This window comes from Oryctolagus cuniculus, chromosome 6, assembly GCF_964237555.1.
Source record: "Oryctolagus cuniculus chromosome 6, mOryCun1.1, whole genome shotgun sequence".
NCBI lineage: Eukaryota > Metazoa > Chordata > Mammalia > Lagomorpha > Leporidae > Oryctolagus > Oryctolagus cuniculus.
The window spans coordinates 71,142,599-71,158,032 of NC_091437.1; the positions used below are offsets into that span (position 1 = coordinate 71,142,599).

Sequence of the window (15,434 nt, forward strand, 5' to 3'; positions counted from 1 at the left end):
GAAGTAAGGGTGTGACAGTCAAGGGATACTCTTAACAAAAGAAACATGGGTTGAGAAGGAATTTAGCCTAATGGCTTAGATGCTTTGATGGTGAGTTCCGATGCCCATTTCTCATATCAGAGTACCTGGTTTTGATACTCATCTCTGGAGCCTAACTCCAGTTTCTTACTAAAATACCTCTGGGGAAACAATGGTTCCTATAACAAGTTCCACGCTATTCACATGGGCGACCTGGGTGGAATTGCCAGTTCCCAGTTGCAGTCTGGCACATCTCAAGGCACTTGCAGGACTGGGAAGTGAATTAGCAGTTGGGAGCTCCTCTCCTCTCTCTCTGTCTCTGTTCCTTTATAATGTTAAGATGGGAAGCGTGGCAAAGGCCCTGCCAACTCGGAAACAAAATGCGTTAGTTATAAATGAAAAGGCTGTTATATTCAGCCACACACAAACCTTAATTCATGCATGGCAAACCAAGATAAAGGAAAAACAAATACCAACTAGGAAAGTGTAGGTGGTCTGCCTAGTATATCAAAACGAAAGAAACCTAACGTACACATTGTTCTTGGAAACGAGGGAGAAATGGCCAACATTCCAACAGAAAGATGGGCAAAGGACAAGGACAGTTGACAGGAAAAGGGACACAAGTGGCTTTTCTTCCAATGGAAAGAGCGCCACCTTTCTCCTGTGCAGGGCAATGCAAATAGAAACTGCACATCTCTCATTTGGCTACAATTCAAGTACTTGGCAGCATATATTGGAATAAGAAGACACTCCTCGAGGAGTGGTAATGAACATGCGAAACCATGCGACCTCTATCAAAGGGGAATCTAGCAATAGAGTTCTACAGTAGATCTGCCATTTGCACTGGCACTGTCACTTCTGGGAGTTAACTCCACAAGTATAGGGGCATATGTGGTTTCTGTGTTTGTGTTGCTAACACTCAATGCCTGAGACTGGATAATCTGTGAAGACCAGAAATTTATAGTTCTCACACCTAGAGCGCCTGGGAAGTCCAACATCAGGGCATCAGCATGCTTTGTCTGATGAAGGTCTTACTATTGCATTGTCACATGGTGCAAGGCTGAAGGCAGAAGGGCCAGAGAGCAAATCAGCTGAACACCACATGGAGCCTGTTTGACAGGGACCTCAATCCCCGGTTTCAGTAAGGCCCAGCCACGACCGTTGTGGGTATTTGGAGAGTGAATTAGTGGATAGAGATTCTCTCTCTCTCCGTTACTTTGCTTGTGTCTGTCAATGTGTGTGTGTGTGTGTGTGTGTGTTGTGTGTGTTTCCACATCTCAAGAAAACTGAACGAAGAATCCATCAAAGCCAACCATTATTCTACAGTGAATACTCTAAAATAGACAAAATTCACAGTCTGCTCAGTTCTTTAGAGGTGGACTAAATGCTGATATCATTTAAAGATGATGGTCCTCTTTCTAGAACACAGAAGGAAACAAACTCACCCAAAGCCTAATGACCCTCATTGTATTTTTATTTTTTAATATCTTTCCTGATTTCCTTGGAAGATTTCTGGGTTCATATTTCATATTTCTTGATTTAGTATAGAAAGGTAGAGTGACAGCGAGGGAAAGACAGAGTAGTTTCCATTCCCTGGTTCACTTCCCAAATCCTGCAACAGCCAGGGCTGGCTGGACTAAGCCAAAGCCAGGAGCCAGCACTTCAATCTGGGTCTTGGAATTGTGTGGCATTTTGTCATCCGTTGGGGCATAGTCTGTTTCACAGGTGCATCTGCAGGCTCTTCTATCAGAAGCACAGAGGAACAAGGACTCCAAAAGGGGATATGAATGCCCCTTGTGGTACTTTAATCACTGGACCAGATGCCCACCACAAGAGTGATGATTTATTCCAGTCGATGTCTGCTAAGTCCTTTGTATGAGAGCAAATTAGGAAAAGCAAGCAAAAGGAGAGAAGTCACTTTCCCAAAACTGGCTTAACGCACAGCATCACAATGTTCACCCACAACTTCACTTCAACAATGGCCAAGGGCAAGGACAGACATTTCTCCAAAGATGAACAGCACAAGAGCTATATTGAAAGGACACACTATTATTGGTCATTGGCCATCGCAAATCAAGTCTGCAAGGAGATAGATACCCCTTCCAAACCACCTCGAGGCTATTCAAATAACCATGAACCTGCAGTTGCATTCTCAACGAGCTATCTAAAAGAACCGGAAACAAGTTTGAAAAATATTTATCCAGAAGACTTCACAGGATTCACACTAGCCAAAACACAACCACAGCTCCAGTGTCCATCAGTAGATGAATGAATAAACACAATATGGTCTACTCGTATGATGGAATTCAGCATGAAGTAGAATACAAGTACTGATACGGGCTACCGCATAGGCAAAACTTGAAACCATGGTGCAAGTTGAGGGAATCCAGACACAGCAGAGAATAGTTTATAATGCTAGCTCTATGAAACATCTAGAGCATACTCACAGACCGAGAACTAATTGGCAGTTGCAATTGCTGGGGGAAGGGAGACTGGAAACTGGCTACTACTGGGTTTCGAGCTTGCTTTGCAGGTGATGTGATTCACTATTAGATGGTGGCCGAGGCGGTGGTGGGCAGGACTAAAGCTCTCAATAAACTTGCATACAGCCTTTTGGGAAAATTTTCCGGACTGCACCCACCAGTGAACTAGGGCCTCTCTGCTGCTATAGATTGGCTGGTCAAATTATTTTACTGTTTGAAAGGCAGAGTGCCAGAGAGACAGGCAGGGAGGAGGGAGACAGGGAGGTTGATCCAGTGAAACACACGAAAACCCCTTCAGCTGAAACCCCACAGTATCCACTGTGAACCAGACATGTCCTGTCCCCACAGCAAGTAGGAACAAAGTACAGCAGGTGGTATTGAACACACAGCAGGCCATCAGTACCTTTAGAGCACACCGCAAGTTGGGGGTGCACAGGATGTGTAGAAAATCACTCTCTAGGCATGACTGGTAGAAAGGGATACTTTGGTGACTTCAGTGGAAGAACATCTACCAGAGTTGACCAGGATTTCCTTCTCAAGAATTCTAGGTCTTGAATCCTCCCCCAGAGAATTATCAAAAGCGATGCATGAGAATCTACAAATTCGGTAAGACGATCAGGTTTCTCACAAGAAACTTTACAGGCCTGAAGCGTGTGAAAGCTTATCTTCACATAACTGAAGGAATAAACTTCCAACCAAAATGACATCTTCTTATGGACAAGTTAAGGGACAGCATCAGCATTAGACCTGCCTGACAGGGAAGCTCTATTGCCCTCTCCTGGAAGCAAATCGACACTACATGGCAGCAACACAGAACAACCAAAAAGTGGCAAAGCGCCCCAGGGTAAGAGAAAAGGAAAAGACACATACAGGATCTTCACTACCGCCATGGAATAGAAATCACTTTTACAACTTGGAATGAAATTTAAAGTAAAATCACAGAACTTGCAATGACTATACGGATCTCATGTGTATTTTGTAGCAAGTCATTTGGAACTACATTGCTTCTATGTGGATGAAGTGGAAGTCTAAACTAAATGTTTATAGGTGTGAATAGTTTATAGATTCCCATTGCAATGTGTCAGTAGATACCTGTAGATGATGCACAAAAGAAAATGAGAGATAAGAAGTCATTAGGAGGGGCTGGCACTGTAGTGTAGTAGGTTAAGCGCCCGCCTGCATCAATGGCATCGCATATGGGCACCAGTTTGAGGCCCGGCTGCTCCACTGCCTATCCAGCTCCCTGCTAATGGCCTGGGAAAGACGTACAGCCTGGAAAGACAGTCAGTGATGATTCAAATCCTTGGGTTCCTGCCACACAGGTTGTTGACCCAAATGGAGTCTGAGGCACTTTATTTGACTTAAGTTTTGGGGGACTGAACCAGCAGATGGAAAATCTCTGTGTCCCTGCCTTTCAAACAAATACATAGGAATTCTTTGAAAACAGAAAGCGCAATGGATGGCATGGCGACATCATAGGTCAAGGCACCTCCTGCAGTGCTGGCATCCCGTATGGGTGCAGGTCTGAGTCCCGGCTGCTCCTCTCCTGATCCAGCTCTCTACTGGGCCCAGGGAAAGCAGTGGATAATGGCCCAAATGCTTGGGCTCTGGCACCCGGTTGGGAGACCCAGAGCAGGCTCCTGGCTGCTGGAATTGCATCGGCACAGCTCCAATCATTGCGGCCATCTAGGGACTGAATCAAGGGATGGAAGAACTCTATTATCTATCTATCTATCTATCTATCTATCTATCTACCTACCTACCTACCTACCTACCTACCTACGTACCTACCTACCTATCTATCTCTGTCTGTCTTCTTCTGCCTCCCTGTAACACTAACTTGAAATTAAATAAATAAATCTTACAAATGTACCCAAATGACTCCTGGCCTCGTTCATGACTTTCTTAATTCCCCAGTCTTATCGCTTGAAGCAGGGAGGACTAGGGCTCTTCCTATTGCTTGGAGGACATGGAAAAGAAAGCAGCTCACCCAAAACTCTAGGGATTACAAGCTAAGTCTAATGCCAAGTCCCTCACTTGACTCCCTAGGGAGGAAAATGATTTCGCCCATGTCCTCTGAGATTCTTTCATAAAACACCAAGCAAACCAGACCTGGGAGGAGTCTATTTCCTCAGGCATCCTTAGTATTGCACTCTTCTAAAGAGGCTGGACAATTTGAATGAGCTCAGACCTATTTTCAAATGGATGCCACTCTCTGTGGTCACAATGAAGCTTCCTAGCCAGTATTTGATCCCCCAGCCCTAGTGATTTTCTGTGAGGTCTTTTCCCTATCGATAAGGTGGCCTGTTTCTGGGGCCCTGCATGCTGCAGATGGGAGATCTGATGCCAATTTGGGGGCATGGCTTTCAGGTGAGCTCTCTCACCTTCTCCTGGAGTTCTTGGACATGGCTGCTATCATAGCCAGAGACACTGAACCCGTATTCGGGGAAGATGCGCTTTAAGCTGTGACCTCAACATCTCCCGAAGGGGCAGGATCCACGACTCAAGATGCAGTTTAGAGTCTGTTGGGTCCCTAACCTTGGCTTTTCATGGGTCTCCATACCTTGCTTGTTTCTTAGGGGTTTTCCCGAAGGAACATGCTAGAGTGTTTGGAAATGATACGAAAAGGAGGTTTGGGACCCAGCTGTCTGTCTGTCCGCAGGCTTAGGGCCCTGTCTACATTCAAGTCTCTTGAGGGAGCTGAGGAATGGCACTGTGTTTGTCTCCTTGTGTACAGTTAAGGGGATGATATTGTGGCAGCAGCCCAGAGGGGCCTTGGCATATCTTCTTAAGGGAAAGGCTCCACAGAATGGAACTTTGAAGATGTGACCTCACTTCCTTGGTGATAGAACTTACACTCTGATAGCAACAGTCCTTAGCGGCTCACTTGATGGGAGACGTTCAGGAGAAGACCATGTTCTCTCGTTGCTGCCAATCGTTGCCAGGCTCTGGCCTTTTCCGGCGCTTGAGACATTGGCTCCGCTCTCACACGGGGTGTCTGTGGCCTCTTACTGCAAGGCCACCCCAGGGAACAGAACAGCCCAGGAGGCAGCCACAGGTAGCGGAACAGGCCCGTCCTGGCAGGGGATCACCTGTGACCCCATCTGGGTCTTCTTTGCCCCTCCCTTCACCATGACAGTGGCAGAAGAAGAGGGGCTCTTGCTGCCCAGCAACACGATTCACGTGTTGGAGCCTCCTGTGTCTTGCGTGTTCATACCCTATTTTGTGGACAGCTGGTTGGGCAAGTGGGTGTTGGGGGACCTCCTCTTGTCTTCTGGAGACCTCTCTGGCTGCACAAGGGTACAGAGGCCCTTACTTTCCCGACCTGGGTAACAGAATGCCTCATGGGGGGAATTATTCTCTGTGGGGACAGCCAAGCACGACACTGATGCCTCCGGTCTGGGCTGCCACACACTCTCTTTGCAGAGCTCCACACTCGAGTCCACAGACAGAACACATGAGGAAGCCACAGGCATCGTCAATGGACACGTGAGTCAGGCCAACAACGTGGTTAATGCTGGTGTGGAGTGAACGAGGGGCCCAGGAGTACCCACGTGTTGGGGCACGAGATGACCACGGTGTGCCTAGAACCACATCCTGAAGGGAGGAACGCCCCTGGCTTTTGGCCTCGTGATCTCCCACTCAGTGACTGACCCCCATCCCACTCTCAAAGAAATCTCAGCCCCTTGGCAACTGGGTGTTGGGAAACTCCCTGTTCACACAAGCATCGTGTGTGGCCATGGTGCTGAAGGTTTGCCCACCTAGTCCAAGAATCCTGTGCAGTCCTTAGTCAGCTCCACTGCCTTCCAGGTCTTCTCCAAGCTTTAGGACTCAGTGATCCTACCAGGAAGGTTTTCCCACACAAAAGGGCAGAGGGTTCAACCAAAAGGCTGAAGATACCACACAGGACTGGAGCCTGGCCCCCACCTGTTCTATTCCATGGGACGACATTGCCCCTGTGGCCACACTTGCATGGCTGCTGGGAAGCACTGGGATTCAGCTGCATTGCCACGGCAGCGGTGCTGTAGGACACAGACTCACTGTCTCTCACGGAGCACAGTCAGCTAGGCTGCTCAAAGCACAGGAGCCCAGGTTGGGCAGCTCTCCCAACAGGAGTCGCTTGTTCCCATTTCTGGTGGCTGCATGTCAGGGCATGGCCAAGGTGATTTCTCAGGAGGGCTCATTGCCATCTCCATCCCCAGTTTCATTTCCTATGCTCCCCTGGGCTTCTCTGTGCCCCTGTCGCATCTGCCAATGAGCACAGCAAGGTAATGGGATGGGGCCCACGCCATTTCTGGGGGTAAGGTCAATCACCTCCTTGCGGACTACTGGCCCAACTGCAGCAGTCACACTCAAGTGCTCTGGTGTCAGAACAACCCCACGTGTGTGTTGGGGATGGGGGCCACAATTCGGCTCTTAAAAGGCAGTGATGCCCTGCTGAGGACAAACTCCAAGGACCAGGCTGGCTGGGGACTGGCTCTACACATGTGTCATTGTAATGCCTCAAGTCAGGTCACTTGGCAGAACGCCTGTGGTCATTACGCCACAGGCAGACACCTCTGACTATGGCTCTTTTCAGGATCTAGCCTCCCCTGGGGCTTCATATCCTACTCCGCCCACTTGTTTCCATTCTGCAGTCTGGTGGCAAAGCAAATCACACAGTTGCCCTCATTTCTAGCTCCCCCAAGGGGCATGGAATCATCTTTCACTGCTGGCCCCCTCGCAGGACTTTCTCATCCCTCAGTCCCTGTTCGGCCTCTTGGCCCCAACTGGGGTTTTCTCCCAACCCGGGTGTCTGCTCCCCTGTGCTCCCTGGAACTGCCACTGACTCACGTCCTTTCTGGTCCTCCCTAGTATGGAAATGGGTCCATGCTCTACTTGGCAGAGGTCTGTGCCATGCGGACCCTACAGCCAGACACTAAAGAGATGCTGCTGGATGCCCTGGTCCCGGGCCCCCTGGGAAAAAGGATCTGCTACTTCAACACCTTCCTGTGTACATACAGCAACTTCTCCACCATTCCGTATTACTTAGACCAGATATTCGACAGGTGGGTAGCTGCCTTTCAGCACTGCGGTGATGCAGAGATGAATCTTACATGTTTTAGATGACCTAAGCGACTTAAGACATGGCGGGCATGGAACGGGTGCCTTTCTCTGTGGACAGGGCTACTGGCACACTGCGTCACACCTCTTGATTTCCTTTCTCTGCACCCTCACGAACCAATGTTTCTACTCAGGTGGGAACCGGCCATGTGCCTCTATGGTTGGAAAACCTCCCAGATGGCGATCCTGCTTTCCCCTTTTTCAAGAATCAGAAATGTTTTCTTTCACAGGCAGAGTTAGACTGAGAGAAAGAGAGAATGCGTCCTTCTATCTGCTGGGTCACTCCCCAAATGGCTGCAAAAAGCAGGGCTCTGGGAAGCCGGGCTGAGGAGCCTGAAGCTCTATCTGGCCCCCTCAGGGGTGCCAGGGGTCCAACTACTTAGGCCATCATCCGGCACTTCCCCAGGCTCATTAGCAGGGAGCTGGACACCAAGGACAACAGCCAAGACTTGAACTGGCCAACCCTGATATGGCTTGCCAGCATCACATGTGGGCAGGGGCATTGGAAGCTGCTATGCCTTCGTACCGGCCACATTTCCTACTTGTTCCAGCTGCTCCTGTCCTCGATATATGCACAGAACAGCTGCCCTCAGGGTTGGTAGCAGTTGCCCAGACCCCTCATCGACCTGGCAGGTCTACAAGGAATCATTCACTCTACACATATTTGGGAAGCCCTTCCCTTGTGCACTTTTCCAGACACTTGCCACAAATCCAGTGAACAAAGCATTCAAGGGCCTCACAGTTGTGGGGAATCCGACCCTCACAGCCGAGATCCTATACAAGTCCTGTCCTGCAGCGGCAGAGCTGAGGCTTGCTGACCTCCTCTGGGAGTAGCTGCAACGTCCCCTACTCTGATCACAAGGAGAACCCCATGTCCCACTAAGATGCGGGGAGATTGGGGTGCAGATGCGGCCTTCTGTCACTCGAAAGAATGGCAGGAAAATGAGGGCTGAGGCAAGGCAGAGGCAGACAGTAGGTGCAACTCCAACTTCTGGCCCCACCACATGCAAAGGAAGTGCTGAAGAGCAGTGCTATGGATAGGAGCAGACACGTTCTGCAGAGGAGCGGGCATGTTGGGGCTCACAGACAACACCCACATAGCCATGCCCAGGGCAGTTGCTTCCAGCTTTGCCTACCCTCCCTGACCACCCAACCCAACCCACCATCCCAGGAGCAACCTACTCCCAAGTCTGCTCAGAGCCGGAGCCTAGGGGCCTCCACCTGAGAAAACCATGGGAATGAATGGGAAGGCACTGAAAGGAACATGAGAAGGAAGCCATCCAAAGGAAAGCTACTGCCGGCAATGCCAGAATCCCTTGTGGGTGTTGGTTGGTGTCCCTGTTGTTGCAGTCCAGATTCAGGACCCTGCTCGGGGGTCTGGGAAAACCAGGGGAACATGGTCCAAGCATTTGGACCTCTGCCACCCATGTGGGAGACCTGGATGGAGCTCCTCACTCCCCGCATGAGCCTGGCCCAGTGCTGTCCACTGCCCATCCGGGGAGTCAAGCAGTGGATGCAAGACCTCTGCCCCGGTGTGTGTCTCTCCCTCTCTCTCTGTAACTCTTGGGATTCACAGTCAAGAAATCGCCTTGGAAAACAGCAAAGCATGGCATTGTCTTTAAGAAGCTAGAGTTCACCGGCAGGCTCCGTGCCCCACCCCACACAGGGAGTCCTGGAAGGGCAGCAAGCAGGGTAAGGTCAAGTCTGACTCTGCTGCCCACTCTCCTTCCCCAGGAACATGGCTTCCTGTTTGCAAAGGTGCAAAGCCAAGTACAAGGCCGAATTCTGCGATCGCACGGATCTCCCGCTTCTCAAGATGAAGGTCGGATCCAAGCAGGTCCGCTTGCCCAGAGGAGACCTGCAGACCCATGCGTGCTTTCTGCGTGTCAGGATGGCCTACCCAAATCCCACACAGGCAGAAGCAGTCGGTAAGATGCACTGCACTCCGCGAGATTCTCTCGGTGGGCTTTGGGGCTGGAGCCCCTTTAGAGGCAATGGGATCACGCCTGGCTTTGGAGAGGCCATTGGAAAGTGCTTGATGTTGCTGACCCTTTCTCTTCTCCCAGCTCCTGCTCTATTTGCCAGGCTGCAGTCATGCCAAACACTGGCTTTAGAGCCAGATTCCCCACTGCTCACAGAGCTAGAACCTCTTCTGGAGACAGGATCCATTTCAAAACTGAGGATGCCACCATGCACAGAATCAGCACCAAAGACAACTACCAAAGTCTCCTGCGCATGTCCGGGACCTGCAAACAACCAGCCTCGCAAGATGGCTAGCATCACCACATTCCCCGCCAAGCTGCTGGCGGAACAGTTCACACTGATGGACGCGGTGAGCAGCGGGCTTGTCTCGGCAGGGCCAGGCCCGAACACCCCTTTGGCACCAGCCTCCCCACAGCTGCCCCGACCAGAATCCAGTGGCCTGGCTGCAGTTCAGGCTTCAGGTCCCACCACCTATGTGACTGGACCAATGTCTTCACTCCCAAGGCTGCCTTTCTCCCATGGCTGGCAGAGAGGGCACCCAAACCACACCAGCTGCACAGTGATTCTCCAGATCAACTGACATGGGCCTGGCAGAAAGTAGGGCTGGATCTGACCCACAGGGTACTGGACGGGCCTAGGTGGAGGGCATCCAGGTCCACCCACTGCCTTCCCATCTGCCTGCGATGCCACAGCTGTCCTGGGTCCTAGCACACATATCCATATCAAACAGCAAGCACCTTGTTGGAGTTGCCACAGGGAGCAGCACTGGCACAGGGACAAGGACTCCAGGGCAGATGCTGTGAGAGCAGAAGGATGAGATACTGGGCGGGATGCCTGGGAGCACACACCTCTGTCTCTTTCCTCAAGGCTTGGGAGGGTTGGGATCTGGGCTGGCAGGAGCGAGGCGACCTCAGTGGCAGAACACATAGCCCAGCTGCTCCCATGTTGGGGAGCTGCATGCCAAACTACCTGAGCTGCAGCTTCGAGCACTGTCACTTGCCGGGGTGGCTGGGCTTCACTGCATTCGAGCTAGGCTGGCTGTGCCCATGGGATACCCTCTTGCCCCCAGGAGCTCTTCCAGAATGTGGTCCCCTATCAGTGCCACAGCTCCATCCGGATCCAGCAGAACAAGGAGGTCAATGCGCAGCTGCCCCCTACTGTTCTCGCTGTCATCATCCACTACCACCACGTGGCCCATTGTGTTACTACCACGTGCTTGGGGGACCCCAGCATGAAGGCAGCGGACAGGGCCCGCGTGGTGGAACACTGGATCAAGGTGGCCAAGGTAAGCTGAGGCTGTCCCAGGGGCTCCCTCTCTGCACGGCAGGGACGTGCCACTTTGCTTCCTCAGCTCTCAGGTGTACAGTCTGTGGTCACAGATCCTGCCCAATCCCTGGGCTCTTGGGATCCACGAGGTGGCCTGATCTCACTCACTTGTCCCAGAACTACATGCTCACTTCCCGCCTAGGCCCCTGACATGGGTTGAAACCAATCTAGCCCATGTGAGCGTGGCTCAAGGGGGTCCCATCACTGACCTGCTCTGGCTCCCTGGCCAACTCTCTGATGCATGAGGGGGATGTCAGCACAGCTGGCTGAGCCTGGCTCAGGTGGGGCTCCAAGCCACCTACCTGCCATTCATCCGCTCCCTGCCCTAGGAGTGCCTGGCTCTCCGGAACTACTGCTCGGTCCACACCATCCTCTGCGCTCTGCAGAGCCACCCGGTACGCCAGCTGAAAACAACGTGGGGAGAAGTCTCCAGGTGGGTGTGCATCCCTCAAAGCACCTGGTGGACCCGGGACTACCCTCAGGCCTAAGCACTAATCCTCCAAGACTCACAGAGGCTGGTATCCTGGGACACAGGGAGAGGCGTGGACTGCCGGGGGCAGGGGTGGGGAGCACCATCTTTCAGCGGCCCTGGGACATGAGGACTGGGTTTCTGCCTCAGGATGACATTTCCATTAGTCAGGCACATGTGGCTTCCAAACTACATACTTGCGCCTGTGCACCACGCAGCACTGGACCTGCCTGGGCACTCCAACTCTGTAAACACTCACACACACACACACACACACACACACAATCAAAACAGAAGATACTACCAGGCAGGGTGGATCCTCTGATCTTTGTTCTTAAACCAAAGGGGTTTGATCCACCACCTCACCATTCCATCCAAATATCTCCTGGTTTTCCCCTCACAACAGAAAAAGTGCCAGGAAATTTCAGCGTCTTTGCACACAGGACAAAAAAGTCAACAGAGATGTGCCCATGAAGGTAAAGTGGGGGCTCAGGGACAGGGGTGAGGGCTTGGCAGGAGGGGAAGGGGTGTGGCTGTAAGGGCATCAGGGCAGAGGGGAGCTTTTGGTGTCACTGAAAGTGTGCTTGAAAAGAAAACCTGGGGTGTGCCTGCTAGGACAACAGGCCAAGAGAGGGCTGTGTTCACAGGTCGTGGCATGCAGTCGGGCTCAGAGGGCAATGGGAATGGGCTGCAGCAAGAGCAGCTTGGCTCTCAGAGGGGGCTGTGAGCACCCACAGGTCTCTGGCTCCCATGCTGTTCCTGCTTCCCCCAGGCTGTGAGGTGGATGCGGCAGCAAGGGCTTCCTTCCATCTGTGCTGGGGCCCTAGAGGTCCTTTGGAAACCAGGCCTGCTACAGGGTTCTCTGTTGCAGCCTTCCATGGGGAGGGCTGCCAAGCCTGCCCCACACATTGCACAGCTTGGGAATGCCAGGGGCTGAGCAGTCGAGTGGGATGCCAAGCATTGGGTCTTACTGGCTGCCCTGGGAGCAGAACTTCTGTCTTCTCGAGGAGAGAAGCAAGCAGCATGAGCCTGTCTCTCAGTCTGCACAGGGAGCCTCATGTGCATCCAGGGAGGCAGGGTATGGGGTGCTGGGCCTGGCTTCCTCTCAGGGACACGCTGAGGCACAGGTCAGTCAAAGGATACTTAGGGCAAGGGGGACCTGAGGTGGGAGAGGAGGCCAGCACCCTCTCCAGCTGAGGAGCAGGCACAGGGAGGCGTGGTCAATCCCCCAAAGCCACCTTCCCAGTGGGAGCTGCATGAATCCATACAGAGCACCTTGTGGGAGGAGGGGAGTGCAGGGTGGGCATTATACCAATGGAAGTGAGCCAGACATGCAGGGCTCAAGGTGGTTTGCACAAATGTGGGCCGGTCAGGAAAGGACTATCTCCCTGAACGTGACCCTGACCCTGGCAGATGGCGATCTGCAGGTTGCCCGCCCGGGAGCAGAATCCCCAGAGAACACAGATGCGGCAGCGGCTGCAGAAGAAGGCAAGTGTGCCTGGGGAGGGGGGGGCAGGGGCTCCTGTCTCCCACTGGGGGCCCATGTCAAGGGAGCAGGGCCTTCTGCCTCCCTTGTTTGCCCACGCCCATCACCACAGTAGCTGAGAGACCCCAGTTGAGAGACCAGAGCTGAGGGCCTGAGCTGAAGGGCTCCCAGCAGACTTGGGCCTGAGCTAGGGCTGGCACCCCACAAGGTGACTTGTTATCATGCCATCAGGGCTCCCAGGGTTGTCCGATTCTAGAGGCAGTTGGCTGGATGCAGGGAGAATTGGGAAAGGCACTTTAGGGGCGGGGAGCTTCCCAATGGGGAATGTGGCCAGGGCTCCAGCAGCTGGGGTGGAGTGCATCTCAGGGGCCGGGCCTTGGTGGCACCTGAGAACAGCTGCTCACCACCACCACCACCTCATGGCACAGGGAGCCGTCCCCTTCCTTGGCACTTTCATCATGTATCTGGATAGGCTGGACATCGCCATGAAGGACTTCGTAGATGTGAGTGAACTTGCCATGGGTGGGGCAGGCTCCAGGACCCTGAGGCTTGGGGGGAGGGTCCTGGGCTGAGCTCTCAGCCCCCAGCTCCTTGCTGCCCATGTCTCCGGAGGCCTCACAAGCTGTCCCAGGGAGGAGGGCTCACCTGCATATCCCCTCTGAGTGCGGGAGCCTGCAACCAGGTGCCCATCCCTGTCCCCCAACGGTTGAAGCTGCATAGCCAGAGTCCCTGACTGCAAAGCTGCACAAGGTCTTGGCTGAGCCTGCTCAGCCTCTGAGTTGGGTGGCACCCAAGGGAAGGAGAGAAATTGGGCCCCTGTGAGGTCAGGCAGCACCCACATGCCTCAGTGCACCCATCCATTCCCAGGCCTCACTTTCCCTGCCTGCCATCAGACATGGTGGGGACAGCAGTTCCCTGAGCCTCAGCCACCATGTCCCCTTCTGCAGAGCTAACAGCCTGTCCCAGGGACACCTTCTTTTCCTTCCTCTTACCCAGAGGGGAGGGCCAGGGGCTAGTCACAGGCCAGGGGCTGTTCTGATGGACTCTGCCTTCCAGGGAAAAAACAACATGCTGAAAATGACAAAGGTGAGCAGCTCTGCCCTATCTTCCAGGCACAGAGGGGATGGAGGGGTCAGAGATGCCCTGGGCAGAAAGCCCAGGCTCCAGCCCATGCGTGTCTGTCTGCTCTCTCCACTGGGATGGATACACACAGAAGGAGGAGAGCATCCCTAGGGAGGCTGTGGCTAAGGGACTGGAATCCAGGAGAACTTCCTTCCTGGGCGAGGGGCTGTGTGTATGCTACTCAGAAGACAGCTTGGAGCCTGGAAGGGATGGCCAGGGAAGGCTTCTCTAGCTAAAAGACCCAGAGGCCAGCCCCCTGCCCCTGCCACAGTCTGCCCCTCCAGCAGTCCCAGTGCAGGCCTGTCAGCATCCTCTCTGCCCCTCTTGCCCCAGGAGATAAAAGTTCTCCAAGAAATGCAGCGGCTCCAGGTGGCAGCCAGTCAATATACTTTGCTGCGCGACGCAGAGTTTGCACTGTGGTTCCAATCCATGGAGAGGCTCAGTGACACTAAGAGGTGAGTGCTGGGCAGGGATTGCGGGATGTGCAGGGTGGCAGATGGGGAAGGTTCTCCTGTTGTGCACTGAGGAGAGGGCTACCCATGGCTCCTTGGTCAGCAGAGGGCCTTACCCATGGGCAGTGCGGGGCTCCAGGACTGCGGCTGCAGGGCGGGCCCTGGAGGGAGCCTGAGATGAGCAAGAGTGCACTCATGGCTGCTTCTGTGTCCTGCAGCTACAACCTGTCCTGCCTACTCCAGCCCCTCTGCTAGAATGTCCACCTCATCCTCAAGGCCAAGAACATCAGGCCTTGGAGAACATCAGCATGACTGAGTCCCCCATGCAGGCAGAGAGTGGGGGCTGCAGAGTTCATCTGTGGGCTCGGGGACTGCACCGTGACACTCGCTCCGTTCCCCGCTGACCAAGCAACAACCCAGTGCCTGGGAGACTGGCCTCCCTCTCTCAGATGGGTGGTCACATCATCACCAATTTCACAGATTCCTCCTAGATTTTCCTATGTATATAGTTCACCATGATTAGTACCAGTTGGTTAGGCCTTTCATTAAAGTAGTATACATGGTAGACCATGAGTGTCCTTCTTCCTCTTTATCCCTTCCCTGCCCTGCTAATTAGAGACCATTCTCTAGATCCACAGACAAAGACATTCATGCAGATTCGAGAGGGGTGTGTCTCCCCATGCAAGGATGCCACACCATGAGTGCTCTTTCAGTTCTGAGGCTCCTACATGGAGCCCCATGCTGTCTCGTGGAGAGAGTCCCTCAGGGTCTGTTCTGAAGCGCAATTCATACATCCATCGGTATCTGGCAAGAACAACGCTCTCACTGCTTCTACACTTGCTCCCACGAGCTTTGGGAGTTTGCTGCTTAGGGCCCTTTAGGCTCAGATGGTGGTCCCCTCTATACAGTGTTTTCCAAATGATGTGTGTCACCAGTGACCAGCAAAATGTCCCAAGAACACAACTCAGCCCTAGTCACTAGAGAGAATTCCC

General features: G+C 53.0%; 1 protein-coding gene and 1 long non-coding RNA gene across 51 annotated transcripts in view; one reads left to right on the forward strand and one right to left on the reverse strand.

Moving 5' to 3' along the window:
• The window catches only part of LOC138850245 (uncharacterized), a 514,649-nt gene that overhangs the window by 206,880 nt on the left and 292,335 nt on the right, over positions 1 to 15,434 (reverse strand). The window lies entirely within an intron of this gene.
• The window catches only part of LOC138850235 (ral guanine nucleotide dissociation stimulator-like), a 51,822-nt gene continuing 41,190 nt past the window's right edge, over positions 4,803 to 15,434 (forward strand). Inside the window, exon 1 of the mRNA XM_070076548.1 lies at positions 4,803 to 7,549. Within this exon, the coding sequence (XP_069932649.1) occupies positions 7,371 to 7,549 (179 nt within the window). The 5' untranslated portion in view covers positions 4,803 to 7,370. The remainder of the gene's footprint in view (positions 7,550 to 15,434) is intronic.